The 14,438-nt window shown below is 47.9% G+C and overlaps 1 protein-coding gene across 8 annotated transcripts in view; it reads left to right on the top strand.

Moving 5' to 3' along the window:
* Nucleotides 1–2,132: 2,132 nt before the first annotated feature.
* Nucleotides 2,133–14,438, top strand: part of GPHN (gephyrin) — a 1,582,310-nt gene continuing 1,570,004 nt past the window's right edge. For 5 of the 8 annotated variants that reach the window (XM_085627214.1, XM_085627212.1, XM_085627211.1 and 2 more), the window contains exon 1: nucleotides 2,133–2,282. In XM_085627214.1, the coding sequence (XP_085483340.1) occupies nucleotides 2,219–2,282 (64 nt within the window). In that variant the 5' untranslated portion in view covers nucleotides 2,133–2,218. The remainder of the gene's footprint in view (nucleotides 2,283–14,438) is intronic. The other 3 variants (XM_085627216.1, XM_085627215.1, XM_085627213.1) reach the window with 1 other exon arrangement.

Genomic DNA, 14,438 nt, shown 5'->3' with positions numbered 1-14,438 from the left:
GGTTGAAACATGTAGACCTGCAATACACTGTTTTTCACCCTTCTCATTAAGATACCATAGGTCAATTTAACCTTTTGTGGTATCTATATTAATTTTTAATCATTGTCCAAATTACCCTAGAATAAAATTATCTTTTGGGTTAAATCTGGCCAATTTTTATTTTTTCACGAAATTCACTATTCACTCCCAAAAAAACAGCTCCACTGTAGTCAGGTGTCGCAGCACACCCAGATGGCACTCGGCTCTCTGGGTGGGGCCCCGATGATGAAGCATGTCACCAACCAGGTTGGTGAGTGAGGGGCCTTCTAAAGAAAGAATATTTCTTTACCTACTCTTCTTGCCAATACCCCTAGACAGGTTCCTGTCTGTTGGGTTGCACTCCCTCGTTTTGTTTAATAGGTTATCATTAGGGGAATGGGAGTGACCCCCTGGTTAATGGTGTTCCATTAACTTAATCCCTCTCTCTCTCTTTGTTTTGCAAGTTATTAATACTAGAACAACACAATCATTTAGTCCAAAGTGACGAATATCTATTTATATATAACAATTTCCTTAAAAGAAACCCTTTATTCTTTATATTCTTTTTTGTGTTATCTTTATTAAAAACCCAGCCGGTTTATTTTAAAAAGTACATGAACATATTAAAAATACACATCACAATCAACTTCACATTTACAGCAAATATCAAAAACCAATTTCATAACACATAGTACATTTCCATAAAATGTTTGATGTTCAAAAGTTAAAAACCAATAGCCAAGTGTTGACGTGGCATTTTGGTGAAACTTGTACAATCTTGTCACCTTCTTCAGGACAGTTTAGGTACGTTCACAATTAATCACTAAAGACAAACACAAACAATCTTTTGATGCTCTATTCGCTATGACAAATTACAAACAGAGCATATTGTTGCCAGAGATCTTCTATTCTTGTTTAAAAAGACATTTAGTAGCAATCAAATTCAACTCTACCGATTATTAATTTCATTTGTACTGCAACCCGATTAATTTATGGGTGCAATTTTTTAAGAATTTTATCACATTATGGATCATACCTTTCTAATAAAGCAGTGCCTTTTTATAATGTACTCCAGGTTCAATTTTGTTCTTTAAGAATGCCTCTACACTGGTATTCTTTATGAATAAACTAGTGCGTAAATAATAAAAGAACCATACGTAAGATTATTATGAAATCTCTAAGCTAGAGGGAAAAAAAATCATTCTACTTACTATCTGTATATTGGTAAATCCTGTCCTTCATGAGAAATATGTTTCAGCCAACAGTAATGGAGTAAAGGTAAGTGGCACGCACAGGAACCAATGAGAAGCCAGGAAATAGAGGGGATGTAAGCCCCGTTTAATATTTATATTAAAAACAATCGATTTCTCAAGCACAACGTAAGCACTGGGCAGGCAAAACCTAAACATAAATGTGATCTTGTGATGTGATCTTTAGTAATGTAACTGGTGCTGATGTATAGATCTCCTATTCGTTTTGGTCGAGTTCCCGCTATATAACTCTACAAAACAACCACTCCCCCACCCAAAAAAAAAGTCCTATCCCTACTTATGAATCGCTTCCAGTCATGTTCTTACAGCCTACTAGAACAGAAAATTGCAGGGGGTTAAGATTATACATATCAAGTAGCAGTCATGCTATGAATCTTCGAAGGATGAAAAGCAGATCCTCCAGAGATTGAAACCATGACCTCCAGGTTGCCATCGGCCTTTGACAGCAGATGTCTTGACTCCCTGCGCTGCTATACGCTAGGCTGTGTTTGATAAAACCACACCTGAACTTGGGACTAAACTAGCTTATTTTAATATCTCTATTTCACCTCAAAACTCTATGTTTTTACAGGTTTATCGGAGCCAGTGGCGTGAAGACCGCAGGCAATTTGCATTGGGTCTCCGAGGCTAACCCTGTCCCCCCCAGAAATCTAGTGTCTCCTGCACCCCTGAACTCCACAAAGGGCAGGAACTGTCAGGAGCACTGGTGTTAGCAGGTGTCCAAGTGACCCAAATGAAGCAGTTCCATGCTGTGTCGGATGCGCTCGGCGCTCTGCAGCTGCTGCCTGTGCGCCTCCTCCTGGCTGCCTCCTCCTCTCCGGCTCCGGGCTCGCTCGCTGCCTCGGCGCTCGGCTCGCCCGCCTGGCTCCCCCTCGCGCCTCTCCTCCTCTCTCCTCCTCAGTGCGGTGACAGCGGCGCTGGGAAACAACATGGCGACCGAGGGGATGATCCTGACCAACCACGACCATCAAATCCGCGTCGGCGTCTTGACAGGTGAGGCCCGAGCAACCCCCGAGGAGACAGACGGGGCAGCGCGCCCAGCCCCACCTGCCAGGAGCCGGAGACCCCTCTTAACCCCTGAACGGCCGCTCATGCCACGAAACAGCATGATCAATTGGAGGAAAATCCTATCATGGGGTGTACTGGCTTGCCCACTCTCGGAATGGCTGCTTCCCCGGCCTGCGCCGTGCTGGCAGTCCAGCACCGTGCAGAGACCCGTGGGTGCACCTGTCCAGGACCCCCGCCTCCTCGCTCCTCGGCTGCCAGGGAGGGGGTGCAGGTGTAAATGTGGCTCGAGTATGGGGGGGTGACTGGCTCGCCTGGTTGCGGACGCGAGGGGGGCAGTACTCCGCGTGGCCGATCCACTGCATTCTCCGACGTGGGCTGGCAGCACTGCGGAGCCGGCAGCAGTGTGTGTGTGTGGCACATGGGGAGACGGTGTGTGAAGGAGATCTGGGAGTCTCAGGTGCCTGGTGTGGGTCGTATGATGGATGTATGGTTAATTGGAGAATATGTGTGGCTGTGGGGGATATAAGTGAAATAGAAAATGAGCGAGTTATGTGGCCTATGATGTGCGCCTGGTGGCTAGAGGGGCGCATGTGATGTGGTTGACATACATTGGAGTGTAAAAGACACATACTGTCTGTAATGTGCATCTCGAGGCAGTGGGTGATATGTGAAGACTTAATAAGGTATGTGAGTGGCACCCACGTTCTACGAGGGAGAGCTGAGCGACCTATCATACTTATTTGGGGAATATAATGGAAACATGTGTCCTGTGCTCTTGACAAGGGAGGCGTTTCAGAGAGACCTGGATTGTGTGAAAGATATAACATGCCTGGAAGTAAGGTCAGTGTGAAAGGTGCATGGTCCAAGGGTCTGTCTGTATGGGTCCGTGAAACATGACCTGCCTCTTGCGAAAATGAGACGTGCCATAGTTGGCATATTGGGAAAGTGTGTAGGTGTTATATGGGTAATAGCTGCGTGTTTGATATGAGGCTGTGCATACATGCGCCGGATTTGGACTGTATGCGTGCACTTACTTGGGGGTTTCGAGTGTCACGGGCTATGTGTGTGGCAGATGTCACGTAAATTATAATGTTTCAATCAGGCAAATGCAGCAGGGAAGGTTTGGTGTGCTCCCTTGAGGCTATGCATCGTAGGCCTTATGCTCTTGGTCAATCCTTGTTTGATTGACATCTATTACTGCCCCTCTTTACAATTCATACAAGACCATCTGTGATTACTAGCGAGCCTTGTTTAGTCAACTTCAATGTTTACAGTGCCTAATTATTGTGTCTAGTTTCTTGTGGGCAATGGACCTTGGGTCCTCTTGTGTCTCTTCACGCAAACTTGCATATAGCTATCTATTTTTACATGGACTTACGTTCACAGGTCACTGTGCGCATCTTTTTACATGAATATTGAGCTACATGCTCTGCGTGATCAGCATCGATTTGTGGGTTAATATGGATGACCCATACGGGAGAGCCTATTGGTCAACGTGTTGCCTTGGATTACAGTGTTTGATTTTATTTAGATAAGCACGACCCTACATCATGCTTCTGGTGCTTCGTCTGATATTGGGCCTTGGGTTACTGCGAGTACCCTACTTCTAGAGAACACTTTGCTCGTGGTTTGTAATGTATTGCTGTTCAACTATAGATGTACACGCACCATGTGGCACTGCTATGGTTTCTGCGAACGTGGACCTTTACCTTAACGTGGCTGGCCTATTTTAGATGAAGACTAGCCAGAAACTTGAACTGTTTGTTCCTTTTTAAGAAAAACCGAGGACTAAGAGTCTCTGCTTACGTGCAGAGTTTTGAGCGAGAATGAACATACTGCCTACACTGTGGCTGGTGATTGGATCGCAGATTACTACACACCGAGCGGTCTGTAAACGGCCATTTCTTGCCCTGGTTTCTGTGAACAGTGGTCTCTTTGGGGACTGTGAATGGTTCTATTACGCGTCAGTATTTACTCCTATTGCCCTCATTGCATGGATGCCCCTGTTTCTCGATGAGAACTGTGCCCCTGTTGGATGGACGCTGGCCCACATTTGGTACTAGCTTATGCCACTCTTAGAGGAGACTTTGTTGAGCATGATGTGATCCTGGCTTTAGATTTAGTTCCAGACCACCACTCTGTCTGTGCCCTCCTGTGTCACTTTCTCCAGTATTTTCCAAAGACCTAGGAAGGGCCCTTGACGTTTTTGCTGGGTGCCAATGACTTGAGTATTTGTCCAAAACGCGTGCCTTAATATATTATCTATATCTCAAACTAGGCGTTAATTTATTTTATGGTGAAAGCGAGCGTCTGTCTCCGTGTCCTTTATGGGATGGTGGTGGCTGATTTGTTTAATGAACACGGACCCACGAGCCGCCCTTCTTGTAGACATGTGCATGCTTTGCTTGAGTGGATCTGTCTTCTCTGGGGCAGGCCCCCTGTGGGCATGCACCGGGGGAGGGGTGGCCAGGTGTCTTCGCGTGTTAGCTTCTCTCTGCACAGCAGCAGCCCCCAGCGCCGGAAGCCTGCAGGCTGGCCCTGCTGCTGCTCTCCCTCCCATCTCTCAGTGTCTTAGAGATAGTTTTATGAAAATGGTTGTGTGCTGCAGCATGCCGGGATTTCGAGTCTCTGAATGCATCCTGGTAACCAGAGGCATCCACGGACACCCTCTCACCGCTCACTATGTGGTAACGATACATTCTGACTGTGTTTGCTCATTCGTGATGTGTGCTCCCGGAGTTTCCACCTCTGATGACGTGCTGGTGCAGTGCACGGATGCACGCATCCTGGTGCACTGCATCACTAAGAGTGACTATCCTGCTCCATTGCTGCAGGCCATGGTGAGATTGCCCATCAGCCGCCAGTCAGTGGCTAGCAAAGGAACAGGTAGCAGTGCCCACATAAACAGTTGGCAGATATGACCGTGGGCATTGGCGGGACCGTAGTGGTGTTCGCATGCTCGATCTGTCGTTTCCATGTATTAATATTTTCCTGCATGCAGCAGGACCTCTTCGACCGGTCTTGGGACTCCGAAACATCTCCCTCCTCTGGAAGCTGGAGGGAATACCTCTCGGTGCAACCGGGGATGTCACTGGGGGGAGGCGAGCGGCCTGCCTGCTGGGCCGGCTTGGAAGTTCCATATCTGGGGAGCTGTCCTGTAACGATGGTGCTGAACGTGCGCTGGTCCGGACATGCACGCTGCGCCTGCAAATAATGGCAAGCCATAAATAACACGCCTGCCTGCCAAGGTTTCCCCTGCACCAGCAACCCACAGCCATCAACCTTAAAAGCTACAGAACTGCACAATTTAATACATGGAAATCCAGAGCACGCACTGACCTTTTCAAGCAGCCGGGTCCTTAGTAACCAGAAAGAGGGTTATCAGGGCGGACAGTGGGACACAGAAACTTGGCCAGCACCCTTCACAGTGAGAGCTGCCCTGCGCCCCAGGTAGAAGGGGGGGGGGGGAGGGGGCACCACATGCATTGGTATGGCTGTGCATTTCAAATATTGTGTCTCGAAAGGGTAACCCTATTTGAAGGTGGTGGCGAAACACCTAGCACTCTGCAAACCACACGAATACAATACACACTGTTGTAGTGTTAATGTTTATACTGGACATTTAAAAGTGTACTCCATATGGAAACGAACAGTCCACCGCAACGGTTCTCTATTGCTGTAACAGTTCAAGGAATTATCCTGCTTTTTGTAGGTCATTGCTCATAATTAGTACCCGGGTGGGATAGTTAAATACTTTTAGAAATTACCTTCGGATTTCCAAAGGACTCTTGTATTCTTAAAAGTTAAGTGCTTGTTCCTATTATATCGGCCGAACATGTGCTACAGAATTCCCATATTCATCGAACCATTCCAATTGTGCATGTGTTCCCTCCCACCCCCTTTCAGCTTACACAGGCTTCTTGCATTTTTGCCTTTACTGTTTCTCACCGCATAACCCCAATAAAAGGTATGCCTCATGGCTCGTGTTCTTGGTGTATTAGGCCTCCGCAAGCAGAACGTTTATAAGCTAAAACCATTATTCAGAAACTCCGCCTTTAGATCTGTCAGTAAGGGAAGTGGAAGAAAGTGGAGAAGCTGAACACCCCCCCCCCTCCCACAGACTGCGTCACGCTTAACTCCAAATTAGATATTTGCTGTTTGTAGCACAGCTGCATTGGAGGTTGTCTTCTAACGTCATGCGCTAAGCGGTCTGTGCCTGAAGATAAAGACCATCTTCCTAGAAAAGAGATCTGAATACAACGCGATCCCAGAGTGAAGGGTAGAATCTCTTGTTAAAAAAAACAAACACGCTTTTACTTTGTGACTCTTCTTATGAAGGAAGGAAGTGGCGTTATACTGTTGCGTCTTGTTATAAAAGGCTGCTTAAAAGGGCTTGTTTTTGTGCCAGGGCACGTTTTGCTGTGTTGTTACAAAGCTCCATCATTAAAAGTGCACGCTCTATGAAGTTCCTTTAGTGTTTTGCAGGGGAATTCCTGGTTTGCAGAAGCAGCAGTTTGTCAGCGGTGCTTTGTTGATGCAGCGCTTTGCTGGGGTTCGGTTCCTGGGTTGTTCCGATTACGTGCAGCCAAAGAACATGCTATCTTTAGACTTGGAAGTTCATTGCAAGGAATTCCGGTTTGCATCTACCTCTAGTAAAACCCGGCCATACCAACCTCTCCCCGCCTGCTTATTGCCCATCATATGCTTCAGATAGTTTTGCTGATTCGGATTTCCTGCCTCTGAATCCAGTTAATATAAGCTGCTGATCATCGTTGAGTGTTTGTCATTCATGCAGCTTACATAAACAATCTGATACTACAATATCAACGCCATCGGAAGCTACAAAATCCCTACCCCATTCCCAACAAACCGTGCTGGCTGCCAGTTAAAACAAGAATTGAGTCACAGTTTCTCAGCCTCATATTCATGGGCCTTATGACCCTTGGCCAAGGATCTCTGCACAATTAGACTTGTACTCTGTGCCCACCAGACCACTTACATAATCAGTTACCGTATGTGGTCCCAGTGCTTCGCCATGAAATGCATCATTCGTTGGGATCGATAGAATGTCTTTTTGCTAGGCCCTTACTGTAGAGTAATCTGTTCATGCTCACCACCGTTGCGTATTCTTCAGGCGCTTCGGAAAGCTACGGAAACAGCCCTGAGGACCACTGAGGCTCTCTCATGACTTCCTTCAAACTTTCACTTTAGTGAACCTTTCCACGCCATAGAAGCAAAGACTCTACTCTACTGGGTCAGTGGAAGCTGGAATCACATTTCATGTTCCCTGCACTTTCCACATACAGGAAGAAAATCCCAGTGTGCATGCAAAGCCTATCCTCACTAGATCCCAACCAGAAATCTCTAGCCGGCTGGGTTCTGCCAATAAACCTTCACGAGACTAAAACAAGGAGTCCTGGGGCCGAGGCTTTGGAGTGCCCTGAACCCGACAATGAGCGCAGAACCCAACTACTAAAAGCAGTGTTATTCAGACTGACCTTTGAATTTATGGACCTTCATGTATAGCGAGACGATTATCTGTTTGGAGTCCGCTTTGTATTTGATTTATCTGCAACTATCCACAATACTCCAAAATAGCCTCCCAGTAAATGCACAGCACTACATCAAACTCAGAGATGGCTCTTCTTGGTCAGCATTCAGTTAAGTATCTGATCACCCTTGTTGGAACTTTCTGGTTGGCCGAGACAGTGCCCTAGGCAGGTCTGCCACTCCATTCAGGGGTGGGTGTTTACACTCACTGTATAACCTGGGCCCACCCTTGGGTAGCTTGGCACTGAGCAGTCAGACTTATCACTGAGGCAATGTGTAAAACATTGGCACTGCACCCTCACACAACTAATGCAGTGATTGTCACAAATTAGACTTCACACGTCGTGTATGTTATTGAAGTTTGTATTCAACACACACATTCATTAAAACATGAACATCATGTATTTCTGGGCATAAATTACATTTGGAAATATTATCAGCAGTAGTAGGCCCAACCATGTTAAAATGACATCAGTACTATACACACTTGGGAAAGATCCTACTTTACTCCCCAGCACACTTATGCGGTGCAAAACATTGTCAGAGCTAGGCGCACCCTGGCAATTATTACAATTCAATACCGCACAGTTATATGGTGCAGTTCCGATCACAACCATATAAAAAAATGTGTACACAGATAATTAGGCCACTTTTAAACAGCACAGTGGGCCAAGGCTGCACTAGTAAAAACCAATGTCAAACATAATATTCTTTTGGCAAGGAATTAATGTGTAAAGCAACACCACCGTGTGGCGTAATTAGTAAGATGCGGTCCTCTCGTAGTCACTCCCACACACTCACTCAGCACTGATACGTGGTGCCACAGATATCAGGGAGGTCCATATGGAGTGCACTATCATTCATACAGCACCGTAATGCGGTGCGATTGATATCCAGCAGGTCAATGAATAATACAAAAACAGTCCCCGGAGTCGCACGTAGTCCGGGTCCCAGGGAAGAAGGTGGGGTAGGTAGCAGGGCTAATTAGGTGGTAGTCGACAAATGGAGGTTTGGCCACCACTCGGGAAGTTCACCCACAGGATGTGGAACAGAAGCGGGCAAAGGACGATAGTCGTTCAGTCAAATGACTCCACAATTTGCCTTCCTGCACTAGCCCAGTTCTGCAAAGCAGTGGGGAGGTGGGGGATCATACAGTCTCTTGACCTGCTTCCGATCGCTCTCGGAAGCGTTCCTCCGCCCAGTCAGGTATTCTCACCACCCAGGCCCGTTCTGGCCAAAACGAAGTCGTCAGGCAGGGTGAGGAAAGGGCAGTTGATCTGCCATTCTGAGGGGCAAAAGAAACAATCGATGAATGGGGGATGAAGCAGGGGAGCCTCTTGAAAGAAGAAGGCACCCCGTCAGATACATGTCGACCAAAGTCGCACCCAGGCAATCTGGGCACAACAGAACATGAATCCACCTTTGCACCTCCCTAGAAATGAGGCACAACGTCTGGTATGCGTTAATACGAGCTGCACCAGACTGTTCCTGTCACACACAATTTAGAGACGCAAACTCAGTACCTGCCTGGAAATGAGGCACAATGTCCGGTGCGCGTTGATACAGGTTACACCAGACAATAGCGGTCACACACAACGAAGAGTCAAAAATTCCGTACATCCCTCGAAATGAGGCACAATGCCTGGTGTGCATTGATACAGGTCAGTTGACTGGGGGTGAGTGCTTGCAATGTTCAACACTCCGTCCATCATTTCCTTTGGTTTTGCTTTGTTCGCCATAAGTTGGCAGGGTATGCTCAGACGTGAGTCCCTTGCTCACTTTGCCACTGGATTCAAGCAAGCCTGGCTGAAGACGGCTTAAATGCCAGAAACTGGTCCTAGGAAGCTTGTTTCCGGTCCAGGGAAGACATGGCTTGGCAGTTCGGGCTGGACTGTTCCCATGAGGCACAGGGTCAGACTGATTTGCATATGGCCATGTCTGAACTGGGGTGGTGGAGTGGGCTAAAGAACGGTGGTGGATTAAACCCAGATCAGTTGACTGGGGGTGAGTGCTTGCAATGTTCAACACTCCGTCCATCATTTCCTTTGGTTTTGCTTTGATACAGGTTGCACCAGACAATTCTGGGCACACACAAGAAGAGTTGCAAATTTTGTACCTCCCTGGAAATGAAGCCCAACGCCTGGTGCTTGTTGATACAGGTCGCACCAAAAAATTTCAGTCACACACACGGGTGTAAGTTTAGTAGTAACACATGGAGTAGATTGATGGACTACTATGGGCAAGCCCTCCCTCTGAGGGTTGCAACCTGTGAACAGGACACTGCACGCAAAGAGCACACAGTCAGCATGTCGTACGATCAACAAAGTGGACCACGCTGGATCTCACAAATGGTAAATCCGCTTACCACAAACAAGACGCTTATGAGTGTTGAGGCCTCCATGATGCAGGGGCCGCACTCCTTAGATGTGGGAAATACTGTTGGGGCTCCGCACAAGCCAATCCGGTCTCCAGGCACATTGCTTAGTTCCACGCTCACGCAGTGCTACCAGATGGGATCCAGCAGACAATGTGGGCACACAAGTAGACGGTGTGGGTCCCTCGCCGGAGGTCTTTGATGTCCCTGAGACCTCCACAAGAGAACAGGCGGCCAGCCAGCAAGCACTTGGAAAGCACACTTCTGGGTGCCACACAGAAGTAGGTAGGTGGCCCAGGCTAGCCACTATACAGGAAGGGTGCACAATCCCTTCCAATAGCAGTAATCCTCATTGTGCACAACAGATTCTTTTGGCGGTGTGCAGCATGCAGTTCCACAATGTCCTGTCCCACATCCCCACGTGTATCTCTACCCTGCTGAAGTATGGCACCAGCACCTATATTGTAGTTTGCCTTTTGAAGTTGGGGGCGGTTCAGAGGATTTCCCTTTGAACCACAGATGTCTCCCCTAAATTTCAGTCCTGTGTGCCATAAGGTCGTGGAATGTAGATGTTAATCTTTAGTGGGGCCATGATCTGGCTTCCCAGAGGCCAAGTGTAAAAACCTCTCCCTCCAATCTATCCAGCCAGACTCTCACATGGCAGAGGTCTGTCATTCCAGTTGCATGCCCAATGTTTATAGCTGTCGCTGAGGAATGCACAGATGTGCTCCACCAGCCTGTGGACTGGAGTCAAACTAAAAGGCACACAAAGAGTTTTATAGCAGAGAAATGCCCACTTTCTAGAAGTGGTATTTCTAAGCTATTAATGACAAGTCCACTTTTGCCGAAGGAAAGGGTTTGCCATTGAGAATCCAATGATGGGAAACATAATGAGGCTGCTCCACTGTAAGCCACTATTGCAGCATGAAGTCATTTTAACCATTCCCCCATGTTTACCTATGGGAAGCGCAGACCTCATAGGTAGTGAAAACACACATGGGTGTTCTTTGTGAATGTATGACAGTATTCCGCATGCGTACAGGACGCATGTGTTCAAAACTCTGTCTTTAGTATGAACGCGTCTTTAGGACGCATTTGTGGATCAAGCAAGTAATTTTAACGTCTTGCCTTAGGGGGGTGCTTGTTGTTGGAATAGTTTAATTTACTATTCCAACTCCAGTCTTCGCATCACTAGGGAAGGTGTTGAACTTTAGATCCAACACCATTCCAGCAGCGTGGCCTCCTAAAAGCAAGTCGTTTTTACGACTTTCGTGGTGAACTAATGCGTGCTAATGCCAAATTTTTTCTATTGCCAGCGCTGTGTTGGCACAGCGTGTTTCTGGCTGCATCTGAAAAGACATTTCCCGTTCTTTGAACCTGGACAGGGAACACACATTTATACCTGCCCTGCCTTTCCCCTCCCACTTGCTTCACCCCTCAAGACTTACCCTAAGCGTGCTCTAGTGGTAGTAAAAGATCCTCTCCGGATTGGTTAGTGGTTTAGAAAGGCCAACCTGAGCATAAGAGCACGTGCGCACCCACAGGCCGGCAATGGCGAGCTTGAAACATGTTTAAAACCATCATATGTGCAAGTGTGCGCACACTGGCCTGCAATGGCAGGCTTTGAGACATGTTTAAAAACATCAAGTAAGCACCACTTCCTAGCGTGTGTAGGAAGGGTGCGTAAACTTTCACACTGCATTTGCAGTGGGAAAGTTCCCCGAGCCCTAAAGCCACAAAAAGAGAATCGGCAAAACCCGGGAGGAAAAAGCAAAAACTTTAGGGAAACACTACCTTAAGAGTATCCGGTCTAACAACCCCGTACTACTGCGCCTATTACCACAAGCACACCATGCCTCGAAGCACCTATGATTGGTAACTGTTGTAGTGTGCATGTGAGAAATCAATAATGGGAAATTACATTTTAAAATATTTGAACCAGCGCTCAGGCCTCTTTGCCCGCCCTAGATCTTACACTTCATTTCTCCCACCCCTCCACCTTAAGACCATGAGACATTTGTGACTCATTCCACATAGGGGAAATGTATGAACCAATTCTTCCTTTCAGCACCGGGGCTCAGCATCTTTGGCTGCCCTAAACCTCACACTTAGTTTCCCCCACCCCTCCATCATCAGACCGTGAAACATTTGTGAATCACTTTACATAGGAAACATGTGTAATCTGATTCTGTCTTTCAGCATGGGGCTCAAGACCTCTTTGCCTATCTTATACCTTACACTTCTTTCCTCCACCCCCCACATGTAGAATCACTCTACATAGGAGACACTTGTGACCTGATTCTGCCTTTGAGCACCTGGACTGAAGACATCTTCGCCCACCAATAGACTTCTTTTCCCTCACCCCTGATATGTAGAATCACTCTGTATAGAAGACACGTGTGACCTGATTCTGCCTTTGAGCACTGGGGCTGAAGACCTCTTTGCCCACCATAGACGTCTTCCCCCAACCCTCATATGTAGAATCACTCTACATAGAAGACACGTGTGACCTGATTCTGCCTTTGAGCACTGGGGCTGAAGACCTCTTTGCCCACCATAGACTTCTTCCCCCACCCCTCATATGTAGAATAACTCTACATAGGAGACACATGGGACCTGATTCTGCCTTTGAGCACCGGGGCTGAAGACCTCTCCGCCCACCATAAACTTCTTCCCCCCACCCCTCATATGTACAATCACTCTACATAGGAGACACGCGTGACCTGATTGTGCCTTTGAGCACCGGGGCTGAAGACCTCTTCGCCCACCATAGCCTTCTTCCCCCAGCCCTCATATGTAGAATCACTCTACATAGGAGACACGCGTGACTCGATTGTGCCTTTGAGCACCGGGGCTGAAGACCTCTTCGCCCACCATAGCCTTCTTCCCCCACCCCTCATATGTACAATCACTCTACATAGGAGACACGCGTGACCTGATTGTGCCTTTGAGTACCGGGGCTGAAGACCTCTTCGCCCACCATAGCCTTCTTCCCCCAGCCCTCATATGTACAATCACTCTACATAGGAGACACGCGTGACCTGATTGTGCCTTTGAGCACCGGGGCTGAAGACCTCTTCGGCCACCGTAGCCTTCTTCCCCCACCCCTCATATGTAGAATCACTCTACATAGGAGACACGTGTGACCTGATTCTGCCTTTGAGCACCGGGGCTGAAGACCTCTTCGCCCACCATAGCCTTCTTCCCCCAGCCCTCATATGTACAATCACTCTACATAGGAGACACGCGTGACCTGATTGTGCCTTTGAGTACCGGGGCTGAAGACCTCTTCGCCCACCATAGCCTTCTTCCCCCACCCCTCATATGTACAATCACTCTACATAGGAGACACGCGTGACCTGATTCTGCCTTTGAGCACCGGGGCTGAAGACCTCTCCGCCCACCATAGACTTCTTCCCCCACCCCTCATATGTAGAATCACTCTACATAGGAGACACGCATGACCTGATTCTGCCTTTGAGCACCGGGGCTGAAGACCTCTTTGCCCACCATAGCCTTCTTCCCCCACCCCTCCTATGTAGAATCACTCTACATAGGAGACACGCGTGACCTGATTCTGCCTTTGAGCACCGGGGCTGAAGACCTCTTCGCCCACTATAGCCTTCTTCCCCCAGCCCTCATATGTAGAATCACTCTACATAGGAGACACGCGTGACCTGATTCTGCCTTGAGTACCGGGGCTGAAGACCTCTCCGCCCACCATAGACTTCTTCCCCCACCCCTCGTATGTAGAACCACTCTACATAGGAGACACGCGTGACCTGATTGTGCCTTTGAGCACCGGGGCTGAAGACCTCTTCGCCCATCATAGCCTTCTTCCCCCACCCCTCATATGTAGAATCACTCTACATAGGAGACACGCATGACCTGATTCTGCCTTTGAGCCCCGGGGCTGAAGACCTCTTCGCCCATCATAGCCTTCTTCCCCCACCCCTCATATGTACAGTCACTCTACATAGGAGACACGCGTGACCTGATTGTGCCTTTGAGCACCGGGGCTCAAGGCCTCTTTGCTCGTGTATCCCTTGAACATTGCAAGTCAGATTATAATGAATTTAGCACAGGGTGCTGGGAGTTTCTCATGAAGGTCGCAGCCCTTTGGTGTACGGCGTTTGCGTGACTGTGCAATACTCCGAAATTACAAATCTGGAGGCGGAAAGAGAAGTGCGCGACAGCTGTGATTCCCATCTCGGCAG

The sequence above is a fragment of the Triturus cristatus genome, chromosome 9 (genome assembly GCF_964204655.1).
Source record: "Triturus cristatus chromosome 9, aTriCri1.1, whole genome shotgun sequence".
Classification (NCBI taxonomy): domain Eukaryota; kingdom Metazoa; phylum Chordata; class Amphibia; order Caudata; family Salamandridae; genus Triturus; species Triturus cristatus.
The sequence above is the reverse complement of the archived record's forward strand: the minus strand, read 5'-3'. Positions and strand labels throughout refer to the sequence as shown.